Raw genomic sequence first — 16,356 nt, forward strand, 5'->3', positions numbered from 1 at the left:
AGCAGAAAAACAATACCAGGCTAAAGATCGTGTTGTTTATTCAGGCATTTATTAAGTTAAAAAAGGAGATTTTCTTTGACACATGTCATTGTGTAGCTAAAGTATTTATATAACAACAGGTTTATCATTTATTTTGCCTTTTGACATGAAATTAATCTAAAACAATAATTCCATTAAAAAAAGAAGCTTCAGAGCTTTAAAAGATATTTAGTGAGAACTAACTACTTCCTCCAAATTTGAGTTAATGCCTTAGCTCAGACACAAACTGTGTGCACAAGGAGAGGCAGCAGTACTGCTCTGAAATGAACTTTGCACCCGTTCTCAAGGAATCTTTATTGCCATCATTGCCACGGTCAAATGATGATAATTCCTCAGGTAAAGCCAGAGAGCTACTTCAAATACAAAACTGAATGTTGTTAAAAAATGGTTGTCATTAAAGCTCACATTGAATTCACACATCAAAATAGTAATATAATAATATAGGGCTGCACACTATGGTAAAATATTTTTAAAAAAAATCAGATTGTGATTATTTGACAGATAAAACGGCTAAAAGAAATGATCATATACATCACAACTATCTTCTTCACTGAAAAAACTATCAAAGGAGCACTATGTAACTTTTTTAAGTAACTATTTTGGTTATGTAGTACATCTAAAATGTTAAGATATTTCAAGCTGTATTCCATGTATAGGAAGCTCACATTTTTTGTCTGTTTAGGCCTTTAAAAAAGTTGCATAGTGCACCTTTAAAATCATAATGGTATGACGAGTCTGTACTAAAAATCATGTTCTCTTACATGTGGAGGACAATATTTGTTGGCCACGGCATCTCTTTGAGTAACTGTGCAGCCCTATAATAATATATAATGCGTAGACATCTGTCTCGTACTTGTGGGGCCTAAAGTATAACACAGAATAGTTTCTTCTCTCGAAACGGGTTCTCAGAAGAAGGTACTGGCGTCACTAGAGGGTCTTCTTTGGCGTGACTTTCACAGTAGGCCATCAGCTCAGCTGCTGCTTTGGATACCTGTACAGAAAGGTTGTGTTAGTATTTGTGTTTGGATCAAAAAGGGGAGAGAAGGAGAATTTAAGTCACGTAGAGGAAGCTGCATGTAATCTGATGAATTGCCTCCAGTGATGTCACTCAGCGGCTAAGTTGTATTGTGGGTAACGTAGGCGCCAGGTTTTGAAAAGGAAGGCGAATACGTGGAATAAAAAGACGATATCTCTGGTTCTGCTGTATCGATTTTGATCATTTGTTTATAAACTCACATCACTGGAGGCAATTTATCAGATTACATGCAGCTTCCTCTGGAGCCACAAAACACTTTATACTACTTTTTTCACACATGCAGCAGTACTCCCCGATACCTGTTAACACACTTAAATCTGTAAAATTGGTGGAGTTACCCTTTAAGTATACATAAAAGTAGGCTATATCTCTTTTGAGTCGCAAAAAATCTCCACTTTTCCATCATTATCGGCTCTGTGGTTCCGTCATGTGCTCACTCACCATCATCCTCTCTATGTTGACCTCCAGTTTCAACTGCTCGACCGTCTTTCTAGCATCTGCAATCTTGGCCATGTTGTTGGACATCCTGCACTTTTCTCGCTGAAGTCAGCCAGCCTGCAGCAAACATCGATTTGATGGACAAGAGATAACAGTTATGCATCACTGACGTAGAAGAAAACACACAAACATGGTTGCACCTCTAGAGTGCACATACACACACACACACACACACACACACAGCAAACACAGCATGTGACAATTCATTGAAGGTATCTGTGCCATGGTTGGAGTCTGTTTCAATTTGCTCGTTAATTCTGCTCCCTGGGTCTCAGCTGTGCGTGGCACAGGGAGGGTCTCAAAGGAGGAGGGCAGGCAGGGCAGCTCCCCCAGGGGAGGGCATCCGCTAGTTGAGAGTGTAAATACAGCTAACATTAAAATGAACTTGTTGTGCTTTCAGAAAACATTTGTACAAAACTGCAGATACAAAGATTTTTTATGTATTATCAAAACTCCATCTTTTGTTTCTATACAGCGACTGTTATGTTGCTCCGCTGCATAGACTGATGCAAAAGATCAATCTCTTAGAGAGCATTGAATGAAAAGCATCATTAGTCAACAACAAAACAGTCACTGTGTGGAATTAATAAGTCAATTCTATCAATATGAAACATTTCTACATACTAATATAATTCATACTTAGCAGACATGCAGAAATATGTAGAGATGTTTATATGAATATGTACAAAATTAGATTTTATAAGATTTCAAGTCATAATAATCACAAAATCACTCACCTAAAGACCAACAGCAACTACGTTCCTGGAATGAAAGTCCGCTTGTCTTCCACAGGGCTCTCCGCACCAACTTACTGTAACAAATGAAGTGAGATTAATGGCAAAGATGAGGAGGAAGGCTTCAATTGGTTGCCTCCTTCAAATAATAACCTGTGGTTCTGCCCCCAGGATGGGCTCAGTGCGGCAGTTAAAGGCAACATGTGGTGTGACCTTCATCTCTGGAGTCTCCATCATTCACCTACCTGAGATAACCCAGGAGCTTGTGTTGCTGGATGGAACATAAAATATAAATATATCTTGAAAGGGCTCAAATAGGGATTATGTTTAAATATGAAATCATGCATTTAATTTAAAGACATGAAAAGAAAACTTGTTTTCACATAAGACCTGACGGCAACATGAAAATACATTGGCTGTAATGAGGAAGCTCTCAAGAGAATAGGCAGTGTTGTTCTCCATGACTTTAATTAATTTTCCTGTTTGTAATTAATTCTTAGACAAATTTAATCTTTAATACTTGGATGTGCATTCATTTGATGTGTATTGAGCTTGTTTAGTGAGATTAACACTCAATAAGTATCATTTTTGTTATTTAACACAATTTTTGGCTAGAATTCAAAATAAAAGTCATCAAGACAATTATTTTATTTTATGTGGTCGAAAAGAAAGTCTAAATTATTTGCAAGGTATAGTCTGACACAGAAAAGAAAGTAATATTCGGTTCTTATTCTTTGTCACATATTGTACTTTCTTTATGATTTTAGCTGTAGGTTAGGGGTAGAAACAACAAGTCCCATGGCACTTACAGACTTACAGTATAACATTAGTAAGCCATGACTCTGAATGCACAGTGGTACACAAGTAATACACTGCAAAAACTGCAACAACAGGACAAGATCACTTGCTACCATGAAATATATCCAGTACTAACTTTGCAAGGCAAGTGATTGAGTTTTTGTCTAAATGTGAGTTTGCTTAGACAACATGATTATTTGTCTGAGGCTGTAGCGATCCTCTACACTGATGCCAGTCTTTCCTGGTGAGCTGACAGTTATTCCACTCCGCAGCAGGGGGCAAAGTGGCAGTGTTATGGAGTTAAATGTCAAGTGCCTCATTAACATTTGTTTCCCGGTAGTAATTGGTCTCTCTCTGTGAAAGATGTGGGACCATATGAGTAAAAAAGAGCTGCTGCTTCACTTAAACAACCTCTGTCACCAAGGGCCCAAAAATATCATTTGCCCAGTGTAGTGTTGCATAATTCAAGGAGAGAATTTTCAAATTCTTTGGTTCAAGTTAGGACTTATAAATATTGTCCTTACTAGCCTGCGAGCCAACCAGCATGACTCATGCTGTTCATTTATGACGACGTAATGACTCAGAGAAACACATTTACTAAATCAAAAGAAAGGCGAAGGTCACAACCAGGAAGTCACTCAGAACAGGCAAACCAACAAAGTGGTTTGGCAGAGAATCACCTATCTGAGGGTGAGGCAGGCAAAACAAAGGCTGGAAAGCTTGGGTGGATGCAAACTAGACAATCTGGCAGAGTGTCGGGTGAAAGATTGGCCTGTTTAATGAGCAGGAACAGGTGAGCTGATAGGCGGGTATGTCAGGAAAATCACAGAGCAGACAACAGAATGAATACCAGGAAGTTGTGGCAGACAGCAGCACATCACGGGAGCGATGAAACCAGAGAGGAGAGCAGAGTGTCATATCACACCAAGACTGATGAACACGTTTTGCAAGACTTCTTTGTTTCAAGTTAACATTTACAGACATCTGTCTTTAGCCAAACTTTTTTTCTCTTTAGAGTTTAAAAAAAAAAAATGTGTAGATCAATTGGTAAACACAACTTAAAGTAGCTGCAGGATCACTTCCACCACAGCTAACTAAACACGAGAAGCAAATCAATTTCATGACTTCTGCTCAAGTCTCTCAGATGAAAACAATAGAAAATATCACATTTTTCATAAACCATGGCTATAATTCTTTAGATAAAGGTGTCATGTGGAATTACAACACAGGAAAATCTGGACACATCCACAGCAGTTGTTTGGTCCCCAGTATCCCCTGGATGTTTGTTTTGCCTCATCATACAAACCAGTTTTTCTAGTCTGTAGCACCTGCTGCGTAACATCTGACAGACTCACTGGTATTATATGAACAAGCCAACTAAGCATTTCACAAAGTCAGAACGCTGGTTACAGGTGGTCACTGGAAATATTATAGGTATAATTTCTGAGTTCTGATTGCGTTCATACATTTTTGATGTTATACATTGCTATTGCTATTTATATTATGTGTACACATATTGCCTTTGCACAATTATTGCTTTGTTGCCTGTATTTCTGAAATGTATATTTCATATGTATATGCACCTGATCCCTGCTGTTCCATACATATTCCCATTTAAACATTTATTGCTTTATACCGTATTGCTTACTTACTGCTTTATACTATGTTTTCATTTTATTATCATTATTCTTTTCTCATCATATTTACTATTAGGGTAGTGGAGTCTCAGTCCTCAGTGGCTTGTCTGGCATACAAGTAAACAGTTACTGTTAAGTTTTTTTTGTTTTTTGTTTTCACTCCATTGTAGCCTAACCACAATAGTGTCATCAAATATCATCCCTATGTTGAGCATCTTTGGTTAAATAGGGGTTGTTGATCTAACATGTCTACATGTATTATTGTTATTACTATTATTATTTTTGTTGTAGTTGTTATTGTACAGCCAACAGAGAAGGGTCATTGTTATATAAAACCCCCAAAACGAGCCAGTTAACCAAGTTAAGAATATTCAACAGCTTCCAGGGTTGCGTGCATGTAACCTATGCATGCTAGCTAAAACAAAGAATTTAATTATTAAAAACAAAAAGCCAAATAAATGTACTTTTAACACGTTTTAATTAACATAAAAAAGCCTAGGTAAAAAACAAATACAAAATAATAATAATAATAATAATATTAATAATAATAATAATGTCTTGCTTTGTTTTTTTTTGTTTTGTTTTTCACTTAAATCTTCCCTATAAATGGAGGCTACACAAAACTGGACACACTGAAATCACAATACATTTAAAGAGTTTTGCCACAATATAATAAAGCTAGACATGATTTTAAGTGAATTTTTTGTCAAACAAGTATTCCCAGTACTGGTTCAGTTTATTTTATTTTATTGAATTTATTTGTTTTACTCCATTTTAGCCAAACCACAGTAGTGGCATCAAATATCCTCCCTACATTTAGCATCTTTGGTTAAAAAGGGGTTGTTGTTCTAACATTTCTACATGTATTATTGGTATTCCTATTATTATTTTAGTTATAGTTGTTGTTCTCAAGTCCAAAGAGAAGAGGCATTGTTGTATAAAACCCCAAAACGAGCCGGTTAACCAAGTTAAGAATATTCAACAGCTTCCAGGGTCGTACCATCATTAAGCTACAGTGGTGGGCGTGTACGAACAGTCCGCTGCTAGCTAAAAATGATAAATAACGTTAGTGCTCACTGTAAGCTACATTTTTCTCGTCTGGCTTTCAGTTGGTGACACTGACTCCGTTGGGTTCAGCGCATATTTGAAACAGTTTGCGAGTCTTCACAGACAAAGCCATTGATAGCATTCGAGCTAGCGAGTTAATCTTTAAGTTACCAATAGCTAACGTTGAGACACACGAGACTTTCACGGACAACGGCGACACAAGCGTGAGCTAGCTAGAAAGAAAAGCCGTGAAAGCCTCAACATCCACAACGCAACGTTCACTGACACTAACGTCCATCATTTCATGTGTGTCGCTTTCGGACCGCGCCAGCAGCGTTATTAACTGCTCGGTTTCTATCCACCAAGATGTATGGGATGTCGGGATGACAGGAAGATGGCAAACGGGGTTGGAAGTGAGTAACGTCGGTATATAACTAGCAGATGTCATGACATGCTATCAGTTAGCGGCGAGTGTGTCGTACTGTTGATGTTATTACTACTAACTTCCTGCACGGCAGCCTCCGCTCGCTGCGGGGGAGCCTGCGAGGATTGATGGCTGTCATCAAGAGTTGACAGCTCTGTTGTCACTGGTGGTGATTCCTGCTGGCCACCAACTGTATACGCGACATGCTTTTTGCTTACTGCACGCGCCCGTGGTGAGCTGCTGGCATGATGGGCAGCTTAGGTGGCATACACATGAAGCCAAACTCAAGAGATTAACACTCTCCTGAGCTTGTCGGTACCAGGCCCGAGAGCTGCAGCAGGCAGTCAGTTGAACATGCATGATGTACTCTACAGGCGTTGTTTAACTGTATAAAGCATGTATCATGTCCTGTCCACTGCCCCCCCACCTCCACATCTGCAGAACACAAGCTGCTTGTCATTGGACCCACAGAGCCATGGTCAGTGAGGGAGAAGCTGTGTTTGGCCACATCTGTCATGAAGAGTGGAGACCAGAACTGGTACTGGTGCCAGTGATTCTTTATTATGTGCAAAATGTTGTGTGCCATAGGTTTATGATATAGTCATATACAGTCATTTGCAGTTTAAGCGTGCAGGAATATGATATGATTCAGCCTTTTACCTGAGATTACCTTTTTAAGATTAGATACAATCAATAAGGGTTTTTCTGTCGAGCGGGGATGCTGTGGTTTGTTTTCTTTGTCAAAAGACATGCACATAAGGTATGTAGGACTGGCAATGCTTTATTTCTGCATATATTTTGCGTGGATTTGCACGATGTCCAAAAAGAAATAATAACAAATATATGGATGAAATAGACATAGAGGGGAGAAAAAACGTTAAAGAATGTAATAAACCAGGACAGAAATAGAAAGGGTTGTGTTGCAATCGAAGTCTTTTAAAGTGCATTTCGTCTTGGATCGTCTTTATCTCAACAGGGTATCCGTCAGTCGAGCCATCAAACCATTCGCAGAATCTGGGCGACCACCTGACTGGTTCTCTCAAAAGGTATGACGAAATCCAAGCACACAGAGACCAAATTCATGATCTCTTCAGCAGGTTTGCCACGTTATATTTTGCCCTGTCACAAAGCTGTTCCTAAATCTCCTCTTGGCTCTTCACAGCACTGCGCCTCCAAGTACTCTGAGCTCCTGGAAACAACAGAGGCCCCAAAGTGAGCGCATAAATTAAATTTACCTCAAGCGTGCTCATGTTCCCTTGCAAGCTAAAAAAGATGACTTAGCTTTACGCTGTTTGACACATGCATTGACGGTGTATACCAGAAAAACCAATGTCTCAAACTAATACTGCTTTTGTTGCCCTCAGGCGGAAGCGTGGTGAGAAAGGTGAAGTGGTAGAGACTGTAGAGGATGTGATAGTACGCCGGCTGACAGCTGACAGGATCGATGAACTGAAGAAGTTGATCAAAGAAACACAGGAGAAGCACAGGTACACAAGCATTGCTTCGAACAGCACGAACAACAAAAAGCAGTTGCATCATGAACTGCATCGATGTGACTGGTTGACGTGCTGCCGTTTTCACAGGAAGCTGAAGAGAGAGGCTGAACTGATTCAAGCGGGACATTTAGATTCCAAACTACAGGAGTTATGGGAGGAAATTCTGCAGTAAGAGACAGCAAACCTTCTATCTGGCCTGTTTTATAAAAGAAAACAGTATATGTCTTTTTCTTCATGTAATGCTTAGATGTTAGACTAATAAATGGCCTTGTGTGTGTCTCTCAGGAAGAAGAAACTGGAGGAGAACGAAGCAGAGTTGAAAAGAAAAAACACAGATGCTGCTTATCAGGGTATCTCCTTTACTTTTAAGGGGTGTTCTGAGGGAAACATCAATATAGAACTGGATGCGCCATAATTAGTTTTCTTCTGGAAAACTAAGTGAAATAGTTCAGTTGAAACATCCTCAGCTGCTCCATGTGTAATCTCTTGGCCAGTTTTGCTAGAGAGATGATCCATAATTCACCCACAGCTGGATGTGTAAGAGCTTTGAGTGGTAGCAGATTGATTGATGAAGCTGAGCTGCTTCTACAGTTTTACTGTAGAGTTGATAAAGAAAATGTACAGGGAAAAATAACCTGTGAAATATCTTTTTGCTCGTCGGGCTGAACACTCACTTTGAGCTTATCGTCTTATAAATCAGCAACACTGAGCTCTTTGAATGCCGACATGCTCACAGTTAGAATGTGAAAGAGTAGCTTGTTTTGCACAGTAGCTTCTTAAATTGGTAAAACACGAATGTCAAAATGTAAGTGTGAGCGTGCTAACTGTAAACTGTGTCAGCATTAATTGACCAAATAGGCTCAAGAGATTTGGTCAGTTGTTTAAGAGGTATTCTGCATTCTGTCCTGAAGTGAAACATGAGACCTGTAGGTCGCGCGATAAAGCCAGGGGATCACCAAAGTCAATAGAATTCATCCTCTGGGGACCAAGAATATTTGCAACCATTTCATAGTAATCCATCCATTAGTTCTCCAGATATTTCACTTAAGTTGTAAACCTAGAGATGGACCACTCCAGAAAACGTACTACTGAAAGTAGGATAATCACTGCACCTTTTTCATGTAAAATATAAAGAAAGAAAGTTGAAGATCAGCTTTTGTGTGAGTGATAAGAAAATGGTCTTTCTGCTGCCCCTCCCTCTTCCAGCCAGACAGGTGGCAAAGAACACACCTAAACGAGTGCCCAGCATCATCATGCATTCGCCCTCCTCAGGCTGTAGCTCCCCAAGCCAGGAGTTCTCACCAGGTGACCCACTCGAGTGCTTGACTCTGGATCTTACACCGATAAAGAATGTAAGTCACTGACAGCTCAAACGTGTTTTAATTAGATCATGATTTCATTAATTATGTTTTGGATTATGTCCTGACAATTCTCAGGAACACATTAGAGACACTTACAGAGTGGATTCCTCTTTGATCATTGAAAGCATTCCTGGATTGGTATGGCAGTTTAACTTCACGCTCCCCTCGCTCCGTCTCTAGGCTTCAGGATCGACCAGATTAATGACAATTCCTGAGTCTTCTGCTCCTGGTAATGATGACATGAGCCACGGGTCACTTCTGGATGACCCCACCCAAAAGAAGCTCCTGGGCCAGAAGGCCACACCGCCACCATCTCCACTCCTGTCAGAGTTACTGAAGAAAGGCAGCATTTTGGCTACAAATTCCAGACTGGTATGTGGAGGGGACTTCTTACTCTGTCTTAAGCCAACAGTGCCAAGCTCTGTAATTAATATTTTCTATTCTGCAGGGCATCCCTTCTTCATCTCATCATGAACACGAACATACTGTATAATATTAACTTGTGTGTGTATCAGAAAAAAAGATTTTTTGAATAATGAGACTTGACAAAATACATGTAAACTGTTTGACATGCGTGTATGTGTTTACCCAGATCGGGGAGGGTGACATGTCCACTGGTAATATGACAGGAGCACATGACTTGCAGCTGTGTTCGCCTGGTCAGCCTCTCTCACAGGCAACAGGTACAGATGCAAACATACTCTCACCCCATTTGAATAATTCATGAATATTTGTTTACGTTTTTGAATCACAGTGTATACGCTGCATTTTTGTTGAGAGCATTCAACAGAAAATTCATGTGAAATTGAAAACAAGCATCTCACAAAATAATTGAATGCATAAGATTTAATTCCAGTCAGTTAAATACTATTTATAGGCATTCTGTCTTTATTGGTAAAATGTTTAATATTTGTTAGTTTTTCTCCTTGAATCCTAAATGTATGTATGTTGTCTTTTCAAAAATGCTATTATCATCTTAAGCTGGATCTCTGCACTCTGCGTTATGTGTGTTAATGTGTACGAATGTCTGCATGGCAGGTGCCCCGATGTTGTCTCGTCTCCTGGAGGTGGGTCCCTCCCAGTTTTCTGCCCCATTAGGTTTCATGGTCAGTGCAGACTCAGGCTCCAGTGCTCCGCTCTCTGCCACCATGCCTGTTCCCGTTGATGCAACCGCCTCAGCAAGTATAGGTCTGTCCACTTTGACCCGCATCCAAACTGCTGAGCACTCAATCCACAGGCTAAACCTCCTCACATCCATAATGTCAACAGTCCCTTACTTTGTTGGCCATTTCAGTGGTGCACTATTATGTTATAGCAACATATGTTAAAGTTAACGGTTAACCAAGATAGCAGCAAACAATGACTTCAGATTCACTGCCATGCTTTTAATCACTGTTACTGCTGCTACTTCCAGTGTAAAATTGTATCTTGGAAAAAAAAAAACAGTTGAAAATCAGTCGTTGTCTGTTTGCAGAGATGGATATGATGGTGCCCTCTGTGCCCCCTGGATGCCAGCCTGTCTCTGCAGAGGACAAGGTGTCGGATCTCAGTGAGGAGGACGTGACTGTGTCCTACATGGGAGATGAGCTGGACCTGAAGACAGTGGGGGACATTATCGCCATCATTGAGGACAAGGTAGGGTTGGGCAATCTGGCCAAAAAATAACATCATAATCTATTTTAATCACAAACATTTTTAGTTCATTTTAAAATGCCCTTTGGACTATAACAAGACTGGAATTAGCCTTCAGATTCCTCCATTTTCACCTTTTAAAACACAATATTACATCATGGTTCCAGTTTGGGGGTGTCTGACCCCCTGTAATTATACGTGGATCCCTCCAAAACAGGTAAAAGAAACAGAATGGGAGGGTTGAAACATTAATACATCCTTTATTATAAGTAATCGTGAATAAGGAAATATATTTCCCATATTCATGCCTATAAGAATCTTGTAATACAATTGCTGACACCCCTAAAGTGGACCATACCATGTCTGAACCTTAATATTATTGAATGTCTTATCTGCATTCCTCAACTCATCAATTCCAGATAAAATAAAGCATCTTTAAGGCCTGCATGAGCTTTTAAAGGAAAATTAAGTTCTTGTAAAATGTGGATATTTTTCATTTTGGTCGTTAATCTAGTGACAACAGTGTACTGACCAACGTCACTGCTGAGAATAAGGGACATGGTGCACTGTGAAAGGAAAACTCGATTATTCTTGAAATTGTAGAGTCCTATCTCTTCTTCTACAGGCGGATGAGAGTGCAGAAGCCTTGGATGCAGCTGCAGTTGAGGCTGCTCTGTCGCTGTGTGAGGAGAACGGTCACGCTTTGTCCGCTGCCTGGGAGACCGGGCCTTTCCAGCCCCATGGGTGTCACGCCGCTGTGCCCGCAGGGGTCCCACAGTCCTTACAGTCCTCGTCTTTTCACAGTAGCCTGGAGGGGAAGACAGAAGTGTTAGAGGGTCAGGGTGGAACTTCAGCTTCACTCTCCTCTCTGTGCAGCAGTCAAGATAACTGTCTCACAGCATTCCCCATGGGACTGAGGGGCCTTCCTCCCACCTCCTCATCCTCATGTAACTCAAAGAGTTTGGAGCACTGCCACACTGGAGCACCTCTGCAGCCTGAGGCAATGAGAGAGACTGGAGAGATGGTGCACCAGAAAAGCCAGATTTCATTGGATGTCACCGTAAAATGTGAGAGTGAAAAGTGGGCACATCAGAGACCTGATAAACCCCGTGGAGGTATGCACACCCATGCTTAAATACTATTTCTCACTTGCTTCATTACATGCCGTTTGCATGCAACTATGCATTTTGCATAACCATTTCCTTCTTATTATTCATCTTTACTATCTTGGCAGACTCAGTATTAGAAGATAGCCCACTGACACAAAGGCATCCCAAGGTATAGCACCCAACGAGGACAGAGCGAACATGATGCTTGTAAATGCTGTACTGAAATGCAAAGTGCGTAGCTCCACAGTTTTCCTGCACGGTGAGCTCCGTATGAATCTCTCTGCATCTTTTTCCTTCTTTACAGGAGATGAAGGGGCAGAACGGATTAAGTGTTGGGCGAGGACGGAACACCTCAGGGACTCAACTGCACAATGAGGTCAACGGGCCAGAGGTGTATGCGGAAGAAGAGGGCGATGGGGCGGAGGGATTCTTGTCAGAGCCAGAGGGTGAGACCGAGCTAGAACCTGCGGCCAGCGAGAGCGAGGACGGATACAGCCTCCACACGGCGTCCTCGTCTCTGCAGCTCCACACGGCCGCAGACTCCATCCCCAGCAGCCCCGCCTCGTCGCAGTTGTGAGTGAAACACATTCAGGCACGCACAGGAAGGAATGAAACCTTCGAAGTTGCAACTCAGACAGTGCTTATGATGTTGTGTAACCAACTTGTTTTTCATTTCTCACTGTGCCATGCTGCAAATCAGGTTTTGCTTGATAATACTTTCCGTTTGTCCCGCCTTCTTCCTAACATACTTTCATTGTGCAGTTCTGTGTGCAGCGAGGATCTGGAAGCTCTACAGGCTCACAAGATCTGGAAGAAAGCCATTATGCTGGTGTGGCGTGCGGCGGCCAATCACCGGTCAGAATATTACTCTTTATAGTTACTCAAGCCACAGATGCTCAGATTCTGATATATTTCCATTCTCTGTATCATTACTAAAACATATAATCTATGTGAACATGTTGTAGGTATGCAAACGTCTTCCTGCAGCCAGTAACAGATGAAATTGCACCTGGGTATCACAGTATTGTGCACAGGTAAGCACAGGATATATTTTATATGGTCAGATTTTATGGCTATTTTCATTTCACTAATAGTTTTTATAGTGGTTGCTTGTAATGTTGCTTGTGCAGAGTGAAAATCTTAAGAAAAACAACCTTGTTTTACTGATTATTGACACCCCTGGTCGGGGTATTTTGACAAAAAATAAATTAGTTTCGAACCGGAAAAGTTGGGCAAGGCCCTCCATTAACGATGCATCCTTGATTACAGTTCCACTCAAAATTGGTGGAAATGCGAGCTGGTTAGCTAGACAGCCCCAAGTTCCAAATCATCTTGAAAGGAACCGGTTTAGAACCAGAGCTAATTGGGGTGCTCTTTTCCTCACTCCCCTCTTTGCTCTTCACTCTCACAGGCCCATGGACCTGGCCACCATAAAGAAGAACATCGAGACGGGTTTGATACGGACCACCGCCGAGTTCCAGAGGGACATCATGCTGATGTTTCAGAACGCGGTCATGTACAACAGCCTGGATCACGATGTGTACCACATGGCTCTGGAGATGCAGCGCGACGTCATGGAGCAGATCCAACAGTTTCTCGCCACGCAGCTCATCATGGAGACATCAGAGTCTGGTATCAGCGCCAAGAGCCTGAGGGGCCGTGAGAGCACACGCAAACAGGACTCTACTGACAAGGTGCTTCACTAGAATTTTGACAAAAGCAGAGAGTACAGAAGAAGAGACAAGGGTGAGACAACAGGCTGACTTAAAGGTAGAAGAAAGTGATGCTGGAGTAGATCTGCCCGCCATTTTCCAAAGCATGACATTAGGTTATAGAATGGTATTCTTTCAAGGAGCCATTGGTTTTGTATGCTGTCAGAATCAACTCACAGAAGTCATGTAATCAGGAATCCATCATAGCGAAAATCTTTTTTCAGAAATCAACTTTTTATGCAGGAATCCACCAAATTATCCCTTTCACAATGTCCAAATTTCTTGTTCATCTTATGGCTCTGACTTTTAGGTCAGTTAATGAATACATTTTTTTTTTTTTAGTTGACTCTACTCTTTGAATGCATTACTATACAAAAAAGGCAATACATGGTTTACTGCAGTGATAAGTGAATATATCTCAAACAAACCAATGGTTGACTGGAAAGCAAGAAATGACCATGTTATGCTTTGGAAAATGGTAGACAATAATGTAATAATGCAATCACTACTTACCAAAGCATGCAGTAAGATTTTAAAATGATATTCTACATTCAAGAAAGCTATTCCATTCCAAGCTATTTCATGTCAGTATGACATTGGCATTGTTTTTGCATGATTTTGTAAAAAACTACTTATGTTGTTGGAGATTTCAACGACACAGAGAGATTTTACATTACAGCTACATTACCATACAGAATAATGCAACTTTGACAGAATAAATAAGGCTAGGGTGCCTCATTAGCTCATCTGTTAGAGGCTGTGTCCTCACCGCAGCTGCCCAGGGTACAAAACCGACCAGCGGCCCTTTGCTACATGTCATCTTTCCATTTTCTGCCTATCTTCGGCTGAACTGTCAACATAAAGCCATGAAAAAGGCCGAAATAATGTAAAAAAAAAAAGAAGAAAAAACAAATAAGGCTGACTCAATATTACACATTCTGTAACTAAACCTGATGAAGGCCCTGCACCGAAACATGTTCTGTGAAATAAAGATTTCCACATTTGTCCCTTGGTTCCTCAGACGCTTTGTTGAAAGGTTACGTAACAGCACACTCCTAAATATTCGGTGACAAATTAAACATGAATGAATGAAACCAGTAGTTGACTGAAAAGTAGGAGATTATTGTAAAACTTACTGCTATGCTTTGAAAAATGTTTGACAAGAATACGTGTCTGTAGTATTATGTAGTTAATGAGCTAAACATGCTGGAATGTTTCTTTAAAAGATATTTCAAGTGGATAAGTAGTGTGATTGCAGTGCAGCCAGGAGGTGAATTGTAAACATTTAAAATGGCCACATGTCAACATATTATGAAATATGCTCTTACAGTATTTTTCCTAAAGCTCAATTTCAACCTTTCCTTGTGCTAAATATAATGTGTGTGGTGTTTTTCTTGGCATTATTTTGCTTCCTCTTGAGACTTTCAGTGCACCTTTAAATCGCAGCTCTGATATCCATAATTTTCCTCTTACAGGACACTGTCTCCATGTCCTCTCCTGCCTTCCTCCTTTCTCTTTTTGTAAGTACTTCCCCTTTCTTTCTTGTCTTTTTTCCCTGAAGCAAATGGAATGTAAACTTCATACTCATTCATAAAGAGCTGAACTCAAACAGTGATAACAGTCATACATGACTTTAATATCTTGCAGCACAATTTGTTTGTCAAGGGACACACTGTCAGTTCAGTCACAAACTAAGTGTGGTCTCACACTGTTGTTTCTTCCTCTTTTTGACCGTAGTATGGCGGCACCAGAGGGCGCCGTTGTGCCATAGAAGCTGACCTCAAGATGAAGAAATGAACATACAGCCTGAAAAAGATCCAGCTGTGTCCTCGAGTGAGGTGAAAGGTGTAATACCACAAGACTGAACTTATTCTCCGTCATTTGCACAGATTTTCACCCTGCATAATGTGCAGCGTAACCTTCACTTGCACTCTACATTAAATGGGTAGACTGCTTCGTGGAGAAGCTCATTTCTTCTGAGACAGCCATGCAGACATGGATTACATACTGTTTAATCCCAGATTACAATGAGGCATTCAGAAAGACTAGGTCAAACCTTTCACAGACGTAGCTGCAGAACAGTAAGACTCAGTCTGCTTTGAGTTACATCAGGTTGTAGAAATGAAGATAAGCGTTACTCCTAGCCTAAAAAATGGGATGAAATTAAGTCTGCAGGGGTCCTGGTTGAATTTCAGATGGCTGACTTGAAGAAATATTCCATGTTGGTGATGAAATGTAAAACCAGAGGCCAGAGTCTTAATAACCGAGAATTTCTGAATGAATCAGGGGGCATGGTATAATTTCAAAAACATTTTAATTGCTGTTAAAAAGTCTGTTGTTTTTTTTTTATTTTTATTTTTTTAAGTTTTCTATTTTTAAAACATTTTTGACCATTTTTAAACATGGCTATATTGTTTGTGATTGATTTGATCTATGCTACACTTCCTGTGAAACATTACCTACAGTACATGCGTATTCTGAGTCATTTTAAGTATTTTTGAGAAGACGTCACGTTAATTAACTGTTTTGTGGACTTGTTTGAACAATAAAATAAAAGAAATAAAAAGAGCCTTCAACCCACAATGTTTATATTAAATTTGCACAGTTTTCCCCCAATACCGACACAAAACACACCACAGCTGCAGCCAATTGCATTTGTTTGCTAAATCTAACCTTACATGACAGTTCACCTTGAACTTTGACCCTCTTGCATCTGTCGCAGCCTGAGCTCGACATTTTGGAGTACAGAAAACGTAGTACTTACACTTAAATGTGCTTTCATCTGTCACTGCAGTGTCTGTCATTCTGTCAAATGAGCTGTCACGTGTTCACG

General features: G+C 40.5%; 2 protein-coding genes across 6 annotated transcripts; one reads left to right on the forward strand and one right to left on the reverse strand.

The window, feature by feature from the left end:
• Positions 1–27: 27 nt before the first annotated feature.
• Positions 28–5,823, reverse strand: gng8 (guanine nucleotide binding protein (G protein), gamma 8). The gene is made up of 4 exons (XM_084373741.1): positions 5,743–5,823; positions 2,311–2,384; positions 1,517–1,630; positions 28–1,030 (listed from the first exon to the last, which is right to left on the reverse strand). Exons 3-4 carry the CDS (start codon positions 1,598–1,600, stop codon positions 902–904), a joined length of 213 nt encoding a protein of 70 aa, XP_084229867.1. The 5' UTR covers positions 1,601–1,630; positions 2,311–2,384; positions 5,743–5,823; the 3' UTR covers positions 28–901.
• brd8a (bromodomain containing 8a) lies at positions 5,809–16,092 on the forward strand. Of its 5 annotated transcripts, none has more exons than XR_014624104.1 (20): positions 5,809–6,202; positions 6,655–6,751; positions 7,190–7,259; positions 7,376–7,425; positions 7,578–7,700; positions 7,797–7,877; positions 7,995–8,059; positions 8,916–9,061; positions 9,251–9,442; positions 9,663–9,753; positions 10,109–10,258; positions 10,545–10,705; positions 11,328–11,817; positions 11,937–11,980; positions 12,116–12,384; positions 12,574–12,666; positions 12,777–12,845; positions 13,223–13,557; positions 14,999–15,043; positions 15,261–15,304. XR_014624104.1 is itself a non-coding variant. In XM_084373725.1 (20 exons), the coding sequence occupies exons 1-20, from the start codon at positions 6,160–6,162 to the stop codon at positions 15,318–15,320; spliced, it is 2,622 nt and encodes an 873-aa protein (XP_084229851.1). In that variant the 5' UTR covers positions 5,809–6,159; the 3' UTR covers positions 15,321–16,092. The 5 variants fall into 5 exon arrangements, 3 of the variants coding, with proteins under 3 accessions (XP_084229851.1, XP_084229853.1, XP_084229852.1); XM_084373725.1 differs by having other exon boundaries at positions 13,223–13,505; positions 15,261–16,092; XR_014624103.1 differs by lacking the exon at positions 14,999–15,043 and having other exon boundaries at positions 13,223–13,581; positions 15,261–15,336.
• Positions 16,093–16,356: the final 264 nt, after the last annotated feature.

This window comes from Pagrus pagrus (assembly GCF_965226575.1).
Source record: "Pagrus pagrus genome assembly, chromosome: 14".
NCBI lineage: Eukaryota > Metazoa > Chordata > Actinopteri > Spariformes > Sparidae > Pagrus > Pagrus pagrus.

Excerpts from the sequence above, each read along its gene's own strand:
- gng8 (XM_084373741.1), bottom strand. The coding sequence starts at position 1,600 with ATGTCCAACAACATGGCCAAGATTGCAGATGCTAGAAAGACGGTCGAG. Across the intron at positions 1,031-1,516 it reads TCAACATAGAGAGGATGATG|GTATCCAAAGCAGCAGCTGA; the intron begins GTGAGTGAGCAC and ends CTTTCTGTACAG.
- brd8a (XM_084373725.1), top strand. The coding sequence starts at position 6,160 with ATGGGATGTCGGGATGACAGGAAGATGGCAAACGGGGTTGGAA. Across the intron at positions 8,060-8,915 it reads CACAGATGCTGCTTATCAGG|CCAGACAGGTGGCAAAGAAC; the intron begins GTATCTCCTTTA and ends TCCCTCTTCCAG. Across the intron at positions 15,044-15,260 it reads CCTTCCTCCTTTCTCTTTTT|TATGGCGGCACCAGAGGGCG; the intron begins GTAAGTACTTCC and ends TTTTGACCGTAG.